This window comes from Scyliorhinus canicula, chromosome 20 (assembly GCF_902713615.1).
Source record: "Scyliorhinus canicula chromosome 20, sScyCan1.1, whole genome shotgun sequence".
Taxonomy (NCBI): domain Eukaryota; kingdom Metazoa; phylum Chordata; class Chondrichthyes; order Carcharhiniformes; family Scyliorhinidae; genus Scyliorhinus; species Scyliorhinus canicula.
In genome coordinates this window covers 43,618,382-43,641,106 of record NC_052165.1, presented here as the reverse complement: position 1 = coordinate 43,641,106, position 22,725 = coordinate 43,618,382, and the positions used below count along the sequence as shown (strand labels likewise).

The 22,725-nt window shown below is 44.9% G+C and overlaps 1 protein-coding gene across 15 annotated transcripts in view; it reads right to left on the bottom strand.

The window, feature by feature from the left end:
* mybpc1 (myosin binding protein C1) overlaps positions 1 to 22,725 on the bottom strand; it is a 175,020-nt gene that overhangs the window by 101,238 nt on the left and 51,057 nt on the right. For 3 of the 15 annotated variants that reach the window (XM_038781140.1, XM_038781141.1, XM_038781142.1), the window contains 3 exons: positions 13,023 to 13,127; positions 4,933 to 5,081; positions 308 to 425 (listed from right to left, as the gene is read on the bottom strand). In XM_038781140.1, coding sequence (XP_038637068.1) covers positions 308 to 425; positions 4,933 to 5,081; positions 13,023 to 13,127 — 372 coding nt within the window. Of the gene's footprint in view, positions 1 to 307; positions 426 to 4,932; positions 5,082 to 13,022; positions 13,128 to 15,611; positions 15,654 to 19,444; positions 19,490 to 19,658; positions 19,701 to 20,075; positions 20,115 to 22,534; positions 22,601 to 22,725 lie in introns of all 15 variants that reach the window. The other 12 variants (XM_038781127.1, XM_038781129.1, XM_038781131.1 and 9 more) reach the window with 10 other exon arrangements.

Here is a 22,725-nt window from a genome sequence, read left to right as displayed (position 1 = left end):
TTGGTGTGGTGAACACCCCCGAATGGGCACAGTTGGCACAAATTCGCCAATCAGACCTGGGGTTGGACAACTCTCTGGACAGAAACTTCAGCGAGTGAACTGGAGTATGAACTAGTGTAAAGAAAATAGTCATGGCACCAAACTCGCTTATGTTTAAAAATCAATGGCAATACGATGTGAAAACTCCATGTTAGAGGCTCAAACATACCTTTGCATCCCTGGATTTAGTGGTGCCCATAGGAATTCAATTATAAAATACTTGTAACTTTCAGAGAACAGAAAATCTGAAAGTAAAAAAAACTCTCACCTATGACTTCCAGGTCAAAAGTACAACTGTCAAATTTGTCCTTCCATGTTACTTCACAGCGATAGTTCCCGGCATAATTATCCTTTGCTTTGATAATTTGCATTTCAAAGGTGTGGATCTGCAAAAAAAGGAGAATAACCCATGGGAAAAGATAGTGAAAGGTGGATCTTGCACAGCCAGTTAACGACACCAAGGAAAACCAGGAACTCAAATTTTACGGATGCCAACTTTCCAGCATTTCTCTGAACTGTCCAGGAATTAAAAAGTAATAATAAAAACAGAAGGACATCGAAAATGATGTATTTTTTAAAAATTCTTTGAACACATTCAGTGATAAAAATTCCCTTGCCCAGAGGGCAGTGGAGGCTTGATCATTGAACTTACACAAGGCTGAGTTAGACAGATTTTGATAGGCCAATAGAGTCAAGGGTGATTGGGGGGGGGGGGGGGGAGAAACAGGAGTGGAATTGAAGCTGCAGTCAGATCAGACATGATCTTAACAAACGGCAAAGCAAGCTCGAAGGGCTGTATGGCCTACTCCTGCTCCTAAGTCCTATGTTCTATGGCAGTCTTTTTCAAACTTTTTTTCCGGGGACCCATTTTTACCAACCGGCCAACCTTCGGGACCCAACGTGGCTGAGCTTCGCGACCCACGCCGCCCGACCTTTGCGACCCACGCCAGCCGACCTTGGCGACCCACGCCGGCTGACCTTGGCGACCCACGCCGGTGGCACCATTTTCTCTCATCTTGTTTGCTGCTGACAAAACCTGGGAAATGGTTTTAGGTCTCTTTGGTCCTCATACATGCTCCTCCAATGGAACCTGTTGGATGAAGGTGAAGCTTTCCGGTGTCGGAAAGTATGGAGTCTCCATCTGTCCAAAGTTAAGCTCCACAGCACAATTGTGGCACAGAACATGCGGCAATAAGGCTCTGTCAACGAGACCATCTTTCCCAATCTTAAATGCGACTCCCAGATACTGACAATTCTTGGAGTAAGAGACTTCCACTTCAACGGCATCAAAGTTCAGAAAGCAACCAATCACATCATTCTCCCCAAACCTTTTGCAGGCAGCTTTTAACAATGCCGGCTGCTGCGGCCTTCAAAAAGACTGGTAGCATATAAAAAATGCGGCTGCACTGCGTATGCGTACCCGCCCATCGGTGTGCATGCGCAGTGCGGACGCATTTTAAAAATATGCTCCCAGCCTATTTGAAGGCCGCAGCAGCCAGCATTGTTAAAACCCGGCTGCTGCGGCTATGGTGCGTGGATGTGCGCAATTGTCACCCGCCCGACACCCACCCGCGACCCACCCGTGGGCCATGCCCCCAACGTTGGCAATGCCTGTTCTATGGTTTCTTGAAGATATGTGAACGGCGAGGCGTCCGGTTGAAAATCACTTTGACTGGCCAGGGACGTTGGAGGTGTAGAATGAATCATAAAATCATACAATGGCTACAGCGTAGAAGGAGGCCATTCAGCTCCTCATATCCATGCTGGCTCTCTGCTTGAGCAATTATCTAGTTCTACTCCCCCACCTTTTCGGCGTGGCCTTACAAAACCTTTTCTCTTCAGATAATTATTGGATTTCCTTTTAAAAGCCAAAATTGAATCTGCCTCAGGCAATTCATTCCAGTTCCTAACCTTTTTCCTCATACCAGTTCAGAGAAGGTTTACTAGACTGAATTTACTGAAAAGGGGGCAAAAACAGAAAATACTTTGTCAAACATTTTATAATCCAGACTCGAAACGTTAGCTCCCATTTCTCTCCACGGAGGAACATAGAACATAGAACAGTACAGCACAGAACAGGCCCTTCGGCCCTCGATGTTGTGCCGAGCAATAATCACCCTACTCAAACCCACGTATCCACCCTATACCCGTAACCCAACAACCCCCCCTTAACCTTACTTTTTAGGACACTGCAGGCAATTTAGCATGGCCAATCCACCTAACCCGCACATCTTTGGACTGTGGGAGGAAACCGGAGCACCCGGAGGAAACCCACGCACACACGGGGAGGACGTGCAGACTCCGCACAGACAGTGACCCAGTTGGGAATCGAACCTGGGACCCTGGAGCTGTGAAGCATTTATGCTAACCACCATGCTACCGTGCTGCCCCAGATGCTGTCAGACTTGCTGAGATTGTCCGGTATTTTCTGTCCAGGAATTAAAAAGTAATAGTAAAAACGGAAGGACATCGAAAATGATTCCATCATTCGCAACAATTTGCTTTTACCTTGAGTTGACTTATGAGGATAGGAAGAACGGGTTAGGTTTGTATCATCTGGCATTTAGATGAGTAACAGGTGACTTGATTGAAACAATTGATTGAAACAGGGCAGCGTGGTAGCATTGTGGATAGCACAATTGCTTCACAGCTCCAGGGTCCCAGGTTCGATTCCGGTTTGGGTCACTGTCTGTGCGGAGTCTGCACATCCTCCCTGTGCGTGGGTGTCCTCCGGGTGCTCCGGTTTCCTCCCACAGTCCAAAGATGTGCAGGTTAGGTGGATTGGCCATGATAAATTGCCCTTAGTGACCAAAATTGCCCTTAGTGTTGGGTGGGGTTATTGGGGTATGGGGATAGGGTGGAGGTGACCTTGGGTAGGGTGCTCTTTCCAAGAGCCGGTGCAGACTCGATGGGCTGAATGGCCTCCTTCTGCACTGTAAATTCTATGATATATGATCCTGAGGGGTGTTGACAGGATGGATGTAGAGGATGTTTCCTCTTGTGGGAGAATCTAGAACTCAGGATTACTGTTTAAAAATAAGGGGTCACCCATTTAGAATAGAGATTAGGAGAAATATTTTCCCTCAGACAATCATGAGTCTTTGGAACTCTCCTCCTGAAACGGCACTGGAAGCAGAGTCTTTGAATATTTTGAAGACAGAGATAGATTCGTGATAAACAAGGAGGTGAAAGGTTATCGGGGGTAAGTGGGAATATGGAGTTGGTCAGTCATGACCTTATTAAATGGTGGAGCAGGCTTGAGGGGCTCAAGTGGACTACTCCTGCTCTTAATTCATATGTTTGTATGTTCATATGTCACCTTGTTTCTTTTGCCAATCATCTTAAGATGTGTTCTCTGGTTCTTAACCCTTCTGCCAATGGGAAAAGTTTCTTCCTATCTATCAAGACCCTGCATGATTTTGAAAACCTCTATTAAATCTCCTCTTGATCTCCTCTTCTCTAAAGCAAACAACCCTAGCTTCTCTAATCTATCCTCACAACTGAGGTCCCTCATCCTGGGGACCATTCTCTTGGGCGATCTTATAACGAATCTTATCGGAATACTTCCAACAAGAGGTGGCACCCACATCACAGTTCCATCATTTTATGAATTGGTGTTTTGCCTTTATGCAATTCATCAGCTATCTGAATCCAGCATTAAGCTAAGTTCAAATTAATAAGGGCGTCATCTATTTAAAATTATTATTACGAGAGTCAGGAGGCAGGTTACTAGAGATTACAGAGCGCTGTTCGACTGTAGAATACTTTACCCTAGAGAGATGCTGAGGCAGAGACCAGTGAAATTTTACAGGAAAACTGAAATTGGAACAGTTGAAGCAGATTATTAAATTTGAAAGACTTTAGCAGAATGACACGGGGGCTAAAAGGGCAGGTTGCATAGACAAGGCCTGTATTCCCTTGAGTAAATATTAAGGGGTGATCTAATTGAGGTGTTTCAGGTTATTACAAGAATTGAATTGGGTAGACAGAGTGACACTATTTGTTCTGGTAGGGGCAGAACTTTAAAAATAGAGCCAGAGCAACGCCACAAAGCACTTTTTCACACAAAGGGCAATGGAAATCTGCAACACTTTCCCGCAAAAAAACTATTGAGGTTGATAGATTTTCTTTCGATGAGGATATTATGGGTTATGAAATCAAAGACAACTGGATGGAGTAAAAGATATAATGATCTAACTGAATGATGGAACAGGTTCACTGGGCTGAATGGCCTCCTCCTGTTCCTATGTTGAAATAATTAAATAGTGGGCAGGTGTGGTGAAGGAACAATCATTTTTTTTAAATAACTGTTATAGGATGATAACTGGAAAATGCTCTACAATATATATGGAAGATAATTGGCACATGAGTCGCTGATGACCAGGGCCACAGCTAATATAAAAATAGCTCAGTATGTCTGAAATTCATCCCTTGGTCAAATAATTCCAAAGGTCCTTTTATGGTCTGTCACATCAACAGCTGAGATTAATACACAACAGCATGAGCCTAGTAAAGATTATTCAGAGAATAGCGAAGTGCCATAAATAGCTAAAGGTACAACCTCTTAAAAACTGTGCTGTACTAATATGATACACAATTAGAATCCATGGCATCCCCACCGGATCAAGGGATCTGCATGGAATGGCCTGGAAGATAACTGATACTGTCCCTTTGGCGGTCATTGAGGTGAGGGAGCATTGTTGGTTTACTGGAACCCACTGGGTTACTCCAGGCCCTGAGGGGATAAACTCATAAATTAATTGGGTACAATAAATTTATTTAAAAAACCTTGTAAGGCCATCTCTGGAAGCTACAAATCAACAAGCAAGTGCCTGCTGAGAAGACAACAAAATGAAAACTGAAAACTATTTCAGGAAAATGTGTGTTCCTCACCCTGGTGATTCTGTCAAAGGATTCCTTAAGCTGCAGATGTTTTCCTGCCTTGCTTGCAAGATCCAGCCATTTCCCCTTGAACCATTTGGCATTTGGCTTCCGCAGTAGATCTTTGGCTTCAACCTTTGCCACAAAGGTAATATCCGTACCTTTAAAAAATGCATTAGAAGCCTGGTGTTATGAAGATCAGGTTTGGAGCAGGAGTTTTCTACATAGTTGTTCAAGAGAACATTGGCAATGATGAACTCTTCCAGCTATTTGATGATTGATACAGTGAGGAGTGAAGACGAGGCAAATCCCAGTCTTCATTCTTAGTCTGAACTAAGTTAGCTAAACTCATCTAGAGTGGAGCACATCTCAAGATCACAAAATGTTAGTAGTGAGGCACAGCAAGTGATGAAGAACACCAATGGAATGTTGGTGTTTATTTCAAAGGAAATGGAATATAAAAATAGGGAAGTTTTGCTGAAACTGTACAGGGCCTAGGTATGATGACATCTGGAGTGTTGTGTGCAGTTTTGGACTCCTTCTTGAAAAGGATATAAATGCACAAGAAGCAGTACAGAGAAGGTTCACTCGACTCATTCCTGGGATGAGGAGCTTTTCTTATGAAGAAATGTTGCACCAGGATGTTTGGATTTTAGAAGATTGAGTGGTGATCTTATTGAAACATGCAAGATTCTGAGCAGACTTGATAAGTTGGATATACAAAGGAATTTTCCCCTTGTGGAGGATCTAAAATTCAGGGCAGAAACTTTCCATAATTAGTCAGAGGGCAATCTAACTGAGAACACCAGCGTGTATCTTTCCAGCTGCACAGCCAGGTTTTCTCTCCAGAGTCTCTGGCGCTCTGTGCACAAAGAATCTGAGGGTGTGATTTGCAGCGCCAGTCAGGTGGGGCAGGGCGTGATAGAGCCGACAATGCTGCCTCTACAGAAATCCGGGTGCCATCTTTAAAGGGTGCCCCGATCATCGTTTGAGATAAACACACTCACCCCCTTTGCGCACATAGGGGCTCACCCAACACGCATTGAGGCACCCCCTCCCCCCCCCCTCCCCCCACCCCCACAACAAGCACTGAGGCAAATCCCCCCGAACAAACATCAGGGCAGCCCTCCCACACACCCTGTCCCCCACCCCCCCCACCCCCCAGAAAAGGGGAGCCCCCCCCAACAAGAATTGCGGCTATCATCCCAACAAGCATCGAGGAAACCCGTGCCTCCCTACACAAGAGGAACCCTGCCACAACAAACATCGGGACAAATCCTACTCCTCTTCCCCCACACACATAAGGAAACCCTCCCCTTTGGAGCTCCCCAGAGAGCCTGTCCCTGGCATTGCTAGGTTGGCACTGTCAGCCTGGAGTGCCAGGGGGCAGTGCCATGGCACTACTCAGTGTGCCCTTCTCCCCTTGGGGGCTATACTGACCTTTACACCCCCAGTGGGTTCCGCTCGACAGCTTCATGTTTTGCAGAAACTGTTGTAAATATGACCTATGTGTGATGTCTCATCAGTGAGGGGAGAATTCCCTACCTGCAAGAAACATGGCGGGGAAGCTCTTCAAATACATTTCCCACTCATTCTGGGCGGGAACCTCATTGCGCCACCACTGAGGGATGGGAAAAATCTTGGTACAAGAGCTTGCCAATGAGATTCTTGTTCTATGCTCTCGTGGGATTTTCCACCGGTGTCGCCATTTTCACCCACAGCAACTCCTGCTCAAAATGTACCCCTGTACCCCCCTTGGAGACAGGGTTTAAGAATAGGGGGTCTCTCTTTTAAGCTGGGAATGAAGAGAACATTTTTCTCTCATAGGATTGTTGGTCTGTGGAACTCTCCTTCCCAGGGAGCAGTGGAGGCTGGGTCATAGAATATATTCAAGGATGACTGAGACATATTTATGATAGACAAGGGAGTCAAGGGTTATGGGGGGCAATGACGAAAGTGGAGTTAAACCACATCCAGATCAGATAACACCTTATTGAACAGTGGAGCAGGCTCGAAGGGCCAAATGACTCATCCTGCTGCTAAGTCCTAAACTCCTACATTCCTATCAAGGGTAAATTTCAGTGCCGCTGGGTTAACGAGGGTCACTTGGGGGAGAATTGCTTTTCCTGGTTTCTGCCGGCCAAATGGATGTCAGGTGAGTGCAGGATGGGTTTTACTTTTAAACCCTCCAATATTCCATATGTTTATGTTGACTTTGGCTATCTAGTTCCACTTGAGGAATGGTCATTAGAAGCCTGGTGTTGAAGTATCAGAGAGACTATTGCATTAGGCAATTCAGGAAGGGTAAGTGGAAACACAGATCAAAGTGGCACAATTGTAAAATTAGAGCAGGACCATTTAGGATTGAAATTAAGAAGCATGGGCGGGGTTCTCTGATCCTGGCACAAAGTGTTGACGCCGTCGTAAACGCCGGAGCTTTTACGCCGGCGTCAACAGACCCCAAGATCAGCGATCCTGCGCCGCATTGGGGACCAGCATAGCACTGGAGAGCCTTGCGCTGCTCCAGCTGCCGATACGGGCGTCAGAACGGGCACCGCGGGTCTGCGCATGCACACTACGGCCGTCGCAAGTTTGCGCATGCGCGCTACGGCCGGCGCGAGTTGGCGCATGCGTGTGGGTTTCCTTCTCCACACCGGGCCCAATGCAACATGGCGGAGAGCTACAGGGAACCGGCGCAGAGGAACATAGGCCCCCATCAGGATAAGCCTGCCCGCCGATCAGTAGGCCCCGATCGCGGCCAGGCAACCATGGAGGGCCCCCCCGGGGTCAGATCCCGCTTCCTGCACACCAAGCTGCCCCCCACAACATGAACGGTGCGGTCCCGCCGGGTGGCACCATACGAGAACAGCGCCGGCGGGACTCGGCCTAACTCAGCGGACACTCGGCACATCACACGGGGAGAATCGCCGGGGGCACCGCTTTCAACGGCCCCCGCCCGCAGCGCGCCGACCGCACCGGCACCAATGGTGCCGATTCTCTGGTCACCGCAGAATTAGCGGACCGGCGTTGGATCAGCGTCGCGTGAATCACGCCCACCCCCTGCCGATTCGCCAACCCGGCGTGGGGTCGCAGAATCGCACCCCATTTCTTTCACAGAAAGGGTCATAAATGTGTTGTTCCTCGTGTCTTAATAAAGCTCGCAGTCTCAAGTGTGGAGAAGATGCTTTATTGTGGGTTCGTTCAGTTTCCAGAGCTCGACCTAGAACTACCTTCCAGTGCTAACTACCAGCTTTGCTTGCTGTGTGTCCTGCTTACCAGCCCCCCTGCTGTGAAGAGTGTGTCCTCACTTCCTGTCCTGATGTATTTATATGGCTCTCCCGTGCTCCCTCTAGTGGTCGCTCAGTTGTGTTGCATCTGGTTAACATGTGATCACCACATCCCCCTTTTTCTCTTAACATATTTTCTGAACATCGTTAAAGAAAATTGTATATCCTGTCCCAGTGTATTTATAGCTCTCCCGCTCGTGTTTGCTCTGTTGTTTTTGTATCTGGTCAATCTACGATCACCACATCCCCCTCTTTCTCATTACATAGTTTCTGTACATCATTAAGGAAAATTATACAAAACAGTAACTTATGATATGCGTATCTATACAAGTGATGATGCTATTGCCTTAGTTAACAAAGCCAATGTATTTATATGTCCAAACTTAATAAACACATTTATGAGTCCAAACTTGATGAATTTGTTCAGAGCTTTTTTTTTCTTTTTGTTGTTGATGACGTGGTGATATTGATATTGCAAGTCCGCTGTGAATGTTGTTGGTGTTCCTTGTTATCTTAAGTACCCAATGCGTCATCCCGAGGTGTTTGCATGGTCACATCACTGATGTTGACTGGCATGGACTTTTTTTTTGTGCTTGTGGTGTTGATTTATTGTCTCATCCGCCTTGGATGCTGGTGTGCTTGCTTGTTCTGGAGCAGACGTGAGTTTGTGCGATTCGTTGTCATCCCATGACATGTTTGTAGTCTTGTTATCGTTTTGCAGTGTGCTGTGGCATCGTCCATCATGTGCCAAGTAGTGCCATTGTGTACAAGTCGTTGTTTCATTGCTGTTGTTTCTGTCGTTCCTGTTTTTGTTGTTTCCGTTGCCGTACTTGTCGCTGTTTTTGTCGTTTCCGTCTTTGTTGTTGTCGCTATCTTTGCTCCTGACTTTGTTGTGTTTGTTGCCATTCTTGTTGTTTCTGCCTCTGTCGTTGTCGCTATCTTTGTGCCTGACGTTGTTGTTTGTCTTGTTGCGCGTCATGTTGCTTTTATTCTTGCTGTTGTCGTTCTCGTTTCTGCTGTGCTTCTTGCTATTGTTGTTGGTCTTGTCGCGCTTCATGTTGTTTTTGTTCTTGCTGTGTTTCTTTTGACTTTTGTTTTTCTTGTTATACTCTATGAGTGTCCCGAGTGGATAATTTGAGTCATTGAGCATTCCGTCTCGCGAGTGGTGCGAATGATCTGATGTTGCATCGGTGCAGGTGACATCAATCAGTTGTGGAGAATTGGATTCCGCATCTTTGCTTTCTTGGTGCTCGTCTTCTCGCGAGTGGTGCGAATGATCTGATGTTGCATCGGTGCAGGTGACATCAATCAGTTGTGGAGAATTGGATTCCGCATCTTTGCTTTCTTGGTGCTCGTCTTCCGGAGTCAAAGTCTTCTTGATTACATTTGACGCGGTGTCTGTGGACTCTCGGCGCTCCTCTTCTGGAGTCCAAATCTGCATGATTTCTGTTGATGTTATCTCACTGGACTCCAGGTGCTCCTCTTCTGGAGTCAAAATCTGCATGGTTTCTTTTTGTTTGATGTCTCTGGACTCCAGGTGCTCCTCTTCTGGAGTCAGAATCTGCATGGTTTCTTTCGGCATTGTCTCTGTGGACTCCAGGTGCTCCTCTTCTGGAGTCAAAATCTGCATGTTTTCTTTTGGCATCGTCTCTCTGGACTGTTGGGTGGCCCGACTCTGTGCTTCGGTACAGACAAGCTGAGAACTGTCAGTCTCACTGTGATCCTGTACGTCGAGTGCGAGCACCTTGTCACTGTTTTCGCTCTGTGCTTCGGTACAGACAAGCTGAGAACTGTCAGTCTCACTGTGATCCTGTACGTTGAGTGTGATCACCTTGTCACTGTCTTCGCATGCAGTGGGCAGAGGTGCATTGTCTTCTTCTTGTTCCTGTGAGCGTGTTGGACTTTCATAGTCTGCTCTTTCTTCTTGTTCCTGTGAGCGTGTTGGACTTTCATAGTCCGCTCTTTCTTCTTGTTCCTGTGAGCTTGGTAGACTTTCATAGTCTGCTTGCGGTTGCTCAGGTACAGCGGGTTTACCTTCATGGTCTTGTTCATGCTTGGTGTCCGCCCGGGAGTGTTTGCTTGCATCCCTGTTGGCGTCTTTCATCACTCGCACTGTGGAGCCTGTCATCGCTCGCTCCGTGGAGTCTTCCTGTGCTCTCTGTGTGGCGTCGTCTTCGTCTTGGGTATTGCTGTCATCCAATGTATCGACGAGCTGCCATGGCACCATGGTGTTGGATTCATCCACCATGAGTAGAGTCGTGTTGAGCTTTGCAACGGTGTCGCTGATGCTGTGATCAGCATGTCCAAATAACTCCTCCATGTCTGAGTAGTATTCTTTGAAACCCATTTCATCTTCGTTGGCTTCTTCTACCACGAGTTGATTCGTGTTGAACTTTGCGACCGTGTCGCTGATGCTGTGATAAGCATATCCGACTGACTCAGCTGTGTCTGAGTAGTATTCTCCGAAAACCAAATCATCCTGGTTGGATTCTTCTACCACGAGTTGATTCGTGTTGAACTTTGCGACCGTGTCGCTGATGCTGTGATAAGCATATCCGACTGACTCAGCCATGTCTGAGTAGTATTCTTTGAAAACCAAATCATCTTGGTTGGATTCATCTACCACGAGTTGGTTCGTGTTGTGCTTTGCGACCGTGTCGCTGATGCTGTGATAAGCATATCCGACTGACTCAGCTATGTCTGAGAGGTAATCGTCGAAAAACAAATCATCTTTTGTTGTTTCGGAATTCTTTTTGTTCGCTTCACTGTGTGTGGTGAAGGCAGCTTTTTCCAAGGTTTTGTGCAAGTTGTTTTTCACTGTTGGTTTAAGTTCAGGCGTTTTTTCTGTGTTCTGAGGCAAGAAAATTTGGTTTTACCACTTTAAGTGTCTTGTTTTCAATTTTCGGGCATTTCCCTTTTAAGTGGGCGTGGTCAGGATTCTCAGACGTCATGACGTCACGCGTAGGAACGACTTGCACATGCGCAAATCGGCTTTCTTTCCTTGTGCGGTTCGGTGTCCATTGCGCATGCGCGGCTTGCGCATGCGCATGACGGTCCGCGACGAAGACTTTTTTTGACTGCGCATGCGCATAACGATCGGCGCCGCGATCTTTTGTAAACTGCGCATGCGCGACTTCCGGTTCCGGCGCATGCGCGACTTCCGGTTCCGGCGCATGCGCGACTTCCGGTTCCGGCGCATGCGCAGACGCGATTTGTAGTTCTTTGTTTACCAGAGACTGCAAAATGTGCCCCGACGCCATTTTATCGCGGATTTCAGCGTTTTTTCTTTCTAAAAGTTGTAAGTTACCTTTTCTTTCCGATCTGGACTGGATTTCAGCATTTTGGCTTTGTGAAAAATTCCTGTTATTTCTTCTTTTTGATCTGTACTGTGCATTCGCGATTTCCTGATCTTTTTGTGATTTTTTAAGTCTTGCATCACTCAGTCTCTGTGCAGGTTGGACTGTGAGCATGCCTTCCTGTTCAAATTTCTCACAGTACTCTTCAAATTTGTTTAGTAACGTTTGTAAGCTGTTCCTGTCTTCACCTTTTGAGTATTTAAATCCATTATACACTTTCCTATTGACAGGCCCTTCGATGAGAATTGCTATTTTAATTTTGTCTGAGGCTTCTGCAACATCATTAGCTATGAGATAAAAATCGAACATTTGTTTAAACCTTTTCCAGACATTTATTACATTACCAGTCGTGTCCAGCTGAGGTGGGTATCCATGCCACATCCTCGAATTAGCGATGTCTTCCCCAGTCAAATGTCCAGTAGGAGATTTCCATGCCATTTTGAGCTTTCTGTATCTGCAGCTGAGTTATCCTGTCGTAAGCGTCTGAAATCACTCCTAGGTACCATGTGTTGTTCCTCGTGTCTTAATAAAGCTCGCAGTCTCAAGTGTGGAGAAGATGCTTTATTGTGGGTTCGTTCAGTTTCCAGAGCTCGACCTAGAACTACCTTCCAGTGCTAACTACCAGCTTTGCTTGCTGTGTGTCCTGCTTACCAGCCCCCCTGCTGTGAAGAGTGTGTCCTCACTTCCTGTCCTGATGTATTTATATGGCTCTCCCGTGCTCCCTCTAGTGGTCGCTCAGTTGTGTTGCATCTGGTTAACTTGTGATCACCACAATAAAAATGAGGAATACTCTCCCTTAAAAGGCTCTGGATGTTGGGGTCAACTGGAGTTTTGAAGACAAAGATTGATAGATTTTTGATAAGTAAGGGCATCAAGGGATGTGGAACAAAGATAGGTAAATGAGATTTAGGTACACTGACAACCATTTAATTGAGTTGGAGAATAGAATTAAGGGGATAAATGTTCCTCCTTCTGTTATGATTCATTGGGGCCTGTAATTTGCAAAGTTATAAAAAGATCGCATTGCTTTGTGGGCTGCAGAGTGTGATGCATACAGCATTACTGTTGTGTGGGACAGGCTGGATTCATACCTTTGTGCGTAAGTTATTACAAATGCATCAAATCCGTTAATTTACCAGGCTCTAACAGATTAGAGTAAAATATTCAGTATGAAAACAAGATAAAATGGATTGTAAATTTGATTAACTCAGGGATCATGTTTTTGGGAAAAGCATTTTGGCATTGACAAGGTTACAGTCCAGATAAACCAGAATGATACTGGTGCTTACAGTGCTGAAAAATTTAGCTCAGAGAATTAGCTCAGAGAATAAGGGAAACAAACAACATCTGGAAAGAGCAAAGCAAGTTAGGCTTTCCGATGAAGTCTCCTTGTCGAATTCATCAGGGTGCAGGCTTCCTCTTGCGAGTTATCTATCGCTGGATAATGTTTTAAACTCACCGACAGTGACAGTCCCACTCTGAGGTTTCTCAATGAATAGAGTCGACCGATTTGAATCGTCAAGTTTAGCCATCTCCTCTGTAGCTGTTTCTCCACAGGACCAAACTGCCCAGCCATAAAACAAACAAAAACATAGGTTAGAATCTGCTCTATGCACAGATTTAATGCTGAGATATTCCTTTCTGCTATTTGTGTTTTCTTCATTCTGAGCTCCTCAAATCGTGCTGTTAAAACACAGGTTAGCTTTGGGATAGGACACAATTTCAATTTGTTGCATTTAAGGTGTTGGTTATGGATTGTTGGGACACTTATAGGATTGTGGTTCAAGGGAATCAGTTTGACAAAGGACCATGTCAGGTTATGTGACGACACCCTGAATAGGACACAATGGTTCGAAGTTCACATGACAACAATCGTACAGCAACTGTCAATATATATATTGATGCGTTCTTTCATCAAAAACAAGGCAAGCGATTATGTGCTCGGAGATGAACAATTTGTTAGTGCATCATTTAATGCACATTGCTAAACATTTCAACTGGAGAAATGGCAGCTCGGTTCAGGCGATGCTATGGACTGTCAGGACATTAAGACAGAGGTGACAATTCAGAAACTCAGAAGTTGGAGGAATATGGAATCAAGAGTAGATGGAATTAAAAACAAGGGGTGTGATCTTCTGGCCACACTGCGCCGGAAAAACAGCTCGCCGTGGCACAGTGTGGCCAGTGAAAGCCAGGAGACCCCGCTCCCGGGATCTACCTGGCTCACAACGTCTCGTGAGATTGTGCAAGGGGAATCCCATCCACAATGAGCAGGATAATGTTTTGACAAATCTACATATTAGAGTGAGGCAGTAAGACTTACTCTAATGTGCAGATTCCTAAGGTACCTGAGGCTTTAGGATTCAATCCCTTCACCTCGGGGAGCTCAGGCGAGCACCATTTGGTACTGGTTCCCACAATCGGGGACCAGATGGAATGGCACTCCTGGGGTCCCCAATGGAAACAGAGGCCCCCAGTTGCATTCCCTTTGGGAAGGGTGGTGTCCTGGCAATGCTGCTGCCACCTGGGCAACCTGGCAGTGCCACCTGGATGCCAGGCACTGTCAAAGTGCCCAGGTGGCACTGTCAGGGTGCCGAGCTGACATTTCTGTACATGTTGGATTGGGCCGGGGTTACTGGGTGTGGAGGAGTGGGGGCTAAGGGATCCTCACGTGTTGCATTTGGGCTGGGGGGGAAGTTGAGGACTTTTTGGGGAGCCTCGGAGATTGGGATGCCATTTAGAAATGTCATCCCGATCTCTCGCTACAACCGGGAGTTTTGGTGAGCGGAGCTCCCAATTATGAAAAACGGGGCCATGTGCAGCCTCAGCGGCACGTTCCCTGTTTAGGCCCCTTATTCAATAAGAGTCGTGTTGAAATGCCACGTGTTTCTCGGCACTGCAAGTGCCAGGAAACATGTGGCTAAACATGCTCACTTGGGGACTTTGTTCCCTTTTGGAAAGATCACGCACAATGCAACCATAATCAAATCGAATGGTGGTGCAGGCTTTTCTTTTCTTGATTCATTTAGGGGATGTGGGTGTCGCTGTCTGGGCCAGCATTTACTATCCATCCCGAATCCTCCATTTCAGTGGGCAGCTCAGACTCAACAACATTGCTGTGGATCTGGAGTCACATGAAGGCCAGACCAGGTAAGGATAGCAGATTTTCTTCTCTAAAATAAATTAGCAAGTCAGATTGGTTTTTAGAACAATTGACAATGGTTTCATGATTATCATTGGACTTTTCATTCCAGATTTCTATTGAATTTAAATATCACCATCTGCCATCGTGGAATTTGAACCTGGGTCCCCAGATCTTGCCCTGGATCTCTAGGTCACGTCCACTGAAAATACCACTATGTCACTGTCTACCCCTCCACCCTTGAGGGACTAAATTGTCTACTGGTCTCATCCTGGGTTGGGGAGGGTGCGAACCCAAGAGTAATTATGGTTATCCGTCATATACTATTTTAGGGGCTCTTCTGATCGGCCCGCCCTGATTTACAAACTGTGTTCATTCCATAGATGTTTGAGTATGTCATCCAACATCACATTTTTTTATTAATTCACTGGATATGTGAGTATCAGCTGCATTTGTTGCCTATTCCTGTACAACTGAAAGGTTTGGTGGACCATTTCAATACTTGATGCTGTTGCCGTTGTGGACAGCAGTAGCCTCTCCCTCCAAGACTGATGGCACATCAGTTCAGGAAACAGCAGAAGGAGGTTCTTCCAGGGAAGAGTCAAGCCGGATAGTGCAACTCGTGGAGTGGGAAAAGGGGGTTGGGTAGATATTGGGGAAAAGCGATTCCTACTCTGTGAGAGGGAAACAAGTGTCAGTGCCTTCGGGCTTAAGAGACCTTGACAGATTCCCACAGCACTAGCACAACTTGGAATTGTCTGCCATCTACAATTCCTCCCAACATATTTCAACAGCAATGCCACCAAAGAGAATTAAAATTGCATCATTAAGAACTCTTGAATGCATCAATGTACATATTGGAATTGCGGCGAAGTGTCGTCTCAGCTGGTTCAGAAGCAGACATACCCGAATCTTTCCTGGCCATTGCAGAATCGGAAGGCTTTTCGTCTATTTTGGAAACAGATACTGGTCAAACCAAGGTTTTGAGATACACAGGAAGTTTCAGCATTAACATGGGGTTAACAGTAAGGTTGCACACTCTGGGTTGGACTTGACTGGAGGTTTCATCACTCGATCCGTCGATCCCCAATCACCTCGACCCCTCACGCACACGGCATCAATTCTCCTGCATGTCCGTCTTTGCAAAGGCCCCGATTTCCCATAATGAATCTAAAGTGAACAGACTCTACAATTCGACGATTCTAGGTTCTCAAGCAAACAGCCAATTTTTTGTCATCTCTGATTTGTTAACAGTTGATAAATGAAAGTGCTCTAAGAAAATATAAACAACATGCAATAAAATGCTGCTATGATTTCATTTTTCTCCAAGGTGCAGTGTTTCCAAAGGTAAATCTTTAAATCCTGGAGATTCCCGAACAATCCTGGAGGATTGGCAAGTCCTCAGTTGTGCGAAGGTTTCTTCTGGTTGTTAACATCTTAGCAACAAGACTGAAGTATTATTAACTCAAATGCCCCCCCGATGGGACACAACAAACCACCCAATGATATCAACCCTGTACAAAAGATTCTACTTGCGGTGTAATAAAGCTGGTCATGATGGAGATGGTCACATCGAATGCAAATAACACAAGAAAGCTGGGAAGATTTTGCATATGTGCTAACTCTTGCAAAATTGCAACTGGGTTTATTGCAAAAGAAAGTGACTGCGTTTATACAGTATCTTTCATGTCATCAGAACATCGCAAAGCACTTGTCAGCCAATTAATTAATTTTGAAGTGTAGTCACTGATATAATGTAGGGCATACGACAGCCAAATGTACAGTAGGATCCCACAAACAGCAATGAGATAATGACCAGGTGATCTGTCTTCAGTATTGTTGGTTGGGTAAATATTAGGCAGAGCACTAGAGATCGGTCAAGTGCTGTTCTTCAAAATAGTGCTGTGGGATCCTACATATCTGAGAGGTGGATGGGACTTTGGTTTAATGTCCCATTTGAAAGATAACATGGTGGATCCAGGACATGGTAATGCAGTGGTTATGTTACTGGATCATTGACCCAGAAGCTTTGTCCAGCAATCAAGTAGATTGCGGAGTCAAATCTCACCATGGGAATTTGAGATTGGTTTAAAAATTCTCGAGATAAAAAAAGCTGGCATCAGTAACTTGGCCATGGAGATGTTGGATTATTGTAATGACACTGCTAGTGTTCTTTAAGGAAAGAAATCTATTGCCTTTACCCTGTCTAGTCTATCCATTATATAGCTACTTAAAAAGGGTTTGGAAGGCACTGAAGAACATACAGGGAAAATTTACAAACATGATATAAGAAATGCATCTCTTTGTCTGGAAAAAAAGAAAACAAAGCGGTGACCTGTTAGTGGTCTTTAAAATTATGAAAGGTTTTGATAGAGTATATACAGAGAGAATGCATCCTCTTGTGGGGAAGAACATAACTGGAGAATGTCAATATAAGATAGTCACCAAGAAATCCAATCGGGAATTCAAAAGAAACTTCCATTCTCAGAGAACGTGGAACTTGCTACCATCAGGAGTTGATGAAGTGAATACAATTGAGGGAAAGTTAGGGAGGCATACGAGGATGAAGGAGATAGAGGATTACAGTGCTAGATTTAGATGAGAAAAGATGGGAGGTGCCTCAAGTGGAGCATGTACAACAGCCTGGAGTGGAGTGGACGGATGGCCTGTTTCTGTGTCATATATCCAAAGTAATCTTTGGATGTCTCCACTTCATGTATCCAAAGTAATCCGATGTGTGGTCAACAAAGTTGGTTCTAACGTATCCTCTAAAGTGGCCTAGCAAGCCACTCAACAAAATGCTACAAAGAATTTAGTGCAATTAGGGATGAGCAATAAATGCCAGCCTTGCCAGTGAAGCTCACATCCTGAGAGAATGAGAATGACCCCACCATGGAGAGGGCATGGCATCATCCTAGCCACTGAATGAGAGTTTCTGGGTTCACTCCAGAACTTATGAGCACAAAACCAATGCCGTGCTGAGGGAGGTGCTAACTTTCAGAGGGAGACATTACACTGATAGGCCGAAGGGCCTATTTTTGTGCTGTAAAAACTCGGTGACTCTATGGCGCCCTGTCTGCGATCTCAAACTATGCAAAAGATTCCATGGCACTATTTTATAGAAGAGATCTCTCCTTGCTGTACTGGCCAATATTTGTCCCTCAATCAGCATTAATCAAAAACAGATGATCTGGTTTTATCACATTGCTATTTGAAGGAGCTAGTTATGGGCAAATTGGCTACCAACCCTTCCATTGGCTGCCTACATCACATCAATGAATACACTTCAAAGGTACTTCATTAACTATAAAGTACTGTAAAAGTAGAAAATGCTGGAAATACACAGGAGGTCTGGCAGTATCTGTGAGAGAGAAACAGTTAATGTCTCGAGCCTGTATGATCCTTCTTCAAATTTCTTCTTCAAGTACTTTTGGATTTTCTGTTGTAATTTATAACAGGAAATAAATGACAACATAAAAATATGATGGACAAGATTTCCAATAGGACAAAAGTGTTATCAATCCTTTTCTCCCCAAGTAGTTACGTTTATTACAAAGCAACTTCACAATGGTCACAATCATCAGTGATTTCCGATTGCTGGTAATGAATTACAACCTGCATTAGTGGAACAATCATCATTTCGCAAAAGACCAACAGTTCCCCAATAAGGAGATGAGCTTCTCACAAGGCGAGGTATGGGATAAGGGAGGCCACTCAGCCCATCTAGCTCAATCTTACCATCTCCTAGTAAAGTGTCTAACTTCGTGTTGAATGACTCCAGGATTTTTGCCTCATTCAACATATCCAGAGAGCTATCTGATGTCTTCAGCTTTTCGGTGAAGAAATCCCTCAATCTTGAACTGGTCTTCAAACGTAATTGGCTTTGATTAGCCTGTTTAATCCCCCTCTGACTGAGCAGACCGGAGGCTCCTGGTGATTGGCCTCTGGGCAGAGTGGCACCCTGACACTGCTGGTGCCACCTGGGCACTCTGGCTCTGCCAACCTGGCATCCTGGCATTGCCAACCTGGCACCTTGGCATTGCCAGCCCAGCACCCTGGCACTGGCACCCAGGTGACAGCCAGGCACTGCCAAGGTGGCCAGAAACGGGACTAAGTGCGGCTTCGGCAGGGCGTTCCTCGTTGTGAGCACCGGAAATCACTTGGCTAAACGCGCTCGACACTGTTGCCATTCGGTTAGACCGCGATCCTATTGTCTATCCAAATAGTCCCCTCCTATCCTATGCTATCCTAAATTCTCCTGTCTTTCCCCATCACTCCCTTTGTTGGCCTGTATTGTGTTTTCCCACCACTGCCTATAACATCCTATCCTGGTCTCTTCCCATTACATCCCGTAACAGCATGTCCTAGGCTGTTTTTTTTTCCATTACTACCATCCTCCTAATTTGAGATTCAGAAATCATGGGCTAGACTCTCCACCGGCGGTTGTTCTGTTTTTCCGGCACCCTGAAGGTTTCCCGACGGCGTGGGGCAGCCCCACAACGGGAAACCCCATTGAGCGGCTGGCATAACGGAGCAACCCGCCAGCGGGGTAAAACAGAAATGTGGCACGGCGGGGCAGAGAATCCAGCCTCATATTTTTATTTTCATTTACGCGAAGTGTGGCAACTTCTTATTTGTAACAAGTTGGTGGTGATGTGTTTGAAAAATGTTGACAAGTCAACAAATGGTGTTAGGCCTACATTTTAGCACAGGTTAGTATTGTTTGGAACTGCATTTACCAAGCACTGACAATGGCTTTGGGGGGAGTCCATCACTTTTTGGAGCTTAAAAAAACAACAAAATAGAATAAAAAGTCTGCCTTTCATATCACATTTCTAAGTTATATGGAAAATATTTTTAAAAACCTGTTCTTTTTCGCTGATTTTATCTATTCTAACAGACTCTGTCACTCGTTTATACAGTAAGGGCTTGAGTCCTGATAACAATACTTACCCTGGGTATCATTAGGCAGTTGGATAGTTGGAAGTTCCTCTGCTAAAAGAAAAGAATTATCATTGGGAAAACACATCATTAATGTAATTAGATTTAAGATCAAATAGAGTTCTTTTAAAATAAAAAACAGATAGATCCTTTAAGTAATGTATTAATTGCAGTATAATTTAATAACTCAGTATCAGACTTATTCACACTCTCTCTCTCTTTCTTACACTCACTGTCTCCCTCAGACATTCTTTCTCGCTCTCTCACTCACTGTCTCTCTTATACATTCTTTTTCTCTCTTTTACACATTCTCTCTCTTTATCATCTCTCTTTTGTCTTTCTCTTTCACCTTTCTTTTAGACATAGGCACCATTGCTCTCTCACTCTTTCTCTCTCTCTCTCTCACATTACTCAGTCTGCAAACATTACCTGGCCGGGGAACAGTTGCTGGGACCTCTGCCTCTCTCTCTGCAAACACACAGTGCGCAAGATACAACAACAGTTGAATGAAAACTTTGCACAATCTACAGACGTCGACACAAAACAGGCCACACACATGAGGATTGAAAGATGAAAATGGGAGTGATGAATATTACATAAAATGCGGCGCACGTGGTCAAATTCTTTTTTTCAAATGTGAAGATTAGATGAGGTGCTATGGTTCAATACTTCAGCTCACACCATGAATCGACCAACCAAACTCAAGCCAAGTCACAATTCAAAATGTGTACTATTTTCCTCTTTTCCCATTTCTATAGTAGGTATCAAGATGGCATGTCTGAATGTTTAATAATGAAACATTTGCTCGTCGCTTCACATTTCTGTTACTCCAGCATTCTTCAGACACCACGGGGGAAGTTTTTCAAGTCCTTGGATGTAGGTTTTGAGGAGAGGGAGCTCGGAAAATAGCAGAAATCCCGGCTGGGATAGCATCCTGATATGGTCCCATCTCGAAGTGGGCTTCTGAAAAGCAGGTTGCTGCTGGAATCGGTAACTCACGCGAGAGAGACTGGCAGCCAAACAACACAACTAAGACTTCAATCAAGGCTATTTTCTGACAGGGATTGATATTTCCCAGGTTTGATCCCAGCTCCAGGTCACTGTCCTTGTGGAGTTTGCACATTCTCCCCATGTCTGCTTGGGTTTCATCCCCACAACCCAAAGATGTGCAGGTTAGGTGGATTGGCCACGCTAAATTGCCCCTTAATTGGAAAAAAATAATTGAGTACCCTAAATTTATTTTTTAAAATCCCTCGTCATTTCAATGCCCCTCAAAAGTCTGGCCTTGTTTTCTCAAACTGAAATTGAGCTTTTTGTGAGTACCTCCATTTTGAGGTGCCCCGTGTCTTTCTTCTTCTTCAGCAGCATTCACCCCCTCCCGATGTAGCTGCCAGGAGGATATTCCTCCTCGCCCTCCCATTGGCCCCCCTGCCTTTTAGTTGCACCAGTGATCCTTAAGTGGATGGTGAATGCAGAGGTAGGCAATTAGTAAGCCGATTCTCATAAAACCTGCACCAGTGGAGGCACTGTTGTGAAACATGTTAATTCTTAATGACTGTGAGAAAATTCAGCCCCGACACTCCCACTTCAAACATTTGTCAAGAAGCTGACTCCTTTCTGACAGTGCAGCCAACTACATTGTAACCTTATATAGTTCCGAACGTCTAGATTACAGCTTCCAAAATTATAAACAATGTGCAGTGCAAACACCAGAAGAAGCTGGTTGGGCCAAATGGCTTTTTTCTGCACTGTAAAGTTGATGTGATAGTTTAACTATTCCACTGCACTGAAAGAGCATTTCTCATTTCCAATTGATTACATTGGAAATGGCTAATCACATTCAAATTTATTTGATGTGTTCTAACATCATTCTTTATGATCTGTGAGTGGGGAAACTTAATCTCCTCCCAACCCACTGTCACTAAGTATTCTTAGCCTATTCAATGTGAAACTATTGTACTGTCGCTAACTGTAGAATCCATCTGTCTTGCCAATCAGTGAGAATGCAGCTGTGCACCAGAGATAGATTTATCACTCGAAGATTTGATGCAGTGAACCAACGATTTCCAACTCCTCGATGTGGAGGTTGATTTACTTTAAAAGAATTCAAGTTCTAGAGGAAAGTTCTTCAGTGACCTTCCATTCTGTATGGCTCAGGGTCTAACCCTTCTCTAGATTAGCAAGCTTTATCAATGACTCAGGTACAGCCGTGGCAACTCTTCTGCCTCCTCAGACTTGATCTTCCTCAGAGGACCTGCTCGTCCTCATGTCCACTTTCCTCAGTGTGATATCCAGCTACAAATCTTCAAACCTTTTCCTCCATCTCCTCTTACGGGCTGGTCTCAGAGAGAGGCGCTCGACTTAGAGAGGTCACTAATCTCTTAACTCCGGCTGATGGAGATCTTGGATTTGTCTTGAGAAATTGATAACTGAGTTTATGAAACTCCACCAAGAGAAGACAAACAATTCGCCAGTTCAGCATATTTCAGTTTTTGTATGAATTATTTCTGCTTATTGGTCCCTCGAGGTCACTTTCAGCCAACCATTAAGTCGGGGATCAGAGAGCAGATACTAATTGGGTAATGAACCCCCAATGTCTTTCTTACCCGAGTACAAATGCATTAATCCTTCTGATGAAATGGTTAATTTTCTTGTGAAGGTTATCGAGGTCCAGGTTTTAACCCAGCAAATAACTACTTCAATCTGGTAGGAATGAGCTGCTAATGAGATGGTGAACGAATTCAATTCAATTACGAAAGTAAGTAGCTAACATGGTCATCTCTACTACAATACTTAGTTAATCACACTGCAGTTATTGGTTAATCCACAAGGTCAGTCAGGATTGTGACACCGACACATACAGATACTGATCAAGCAGGCCGCCTAACCTCCTTTCGGTAACGGTGTTGCTTTTGTTGATTGTTCTTCACCTTTTTCAGCAACAGGACCACGTTCTGAAGATATTGAAAATCCCTTGGAAAGTTAACACAACATACACAGGACGCATACAGATATACACATACACAGGTAAGGACATGCACGCACACACACACATACATACATACAAACATACAGCAAC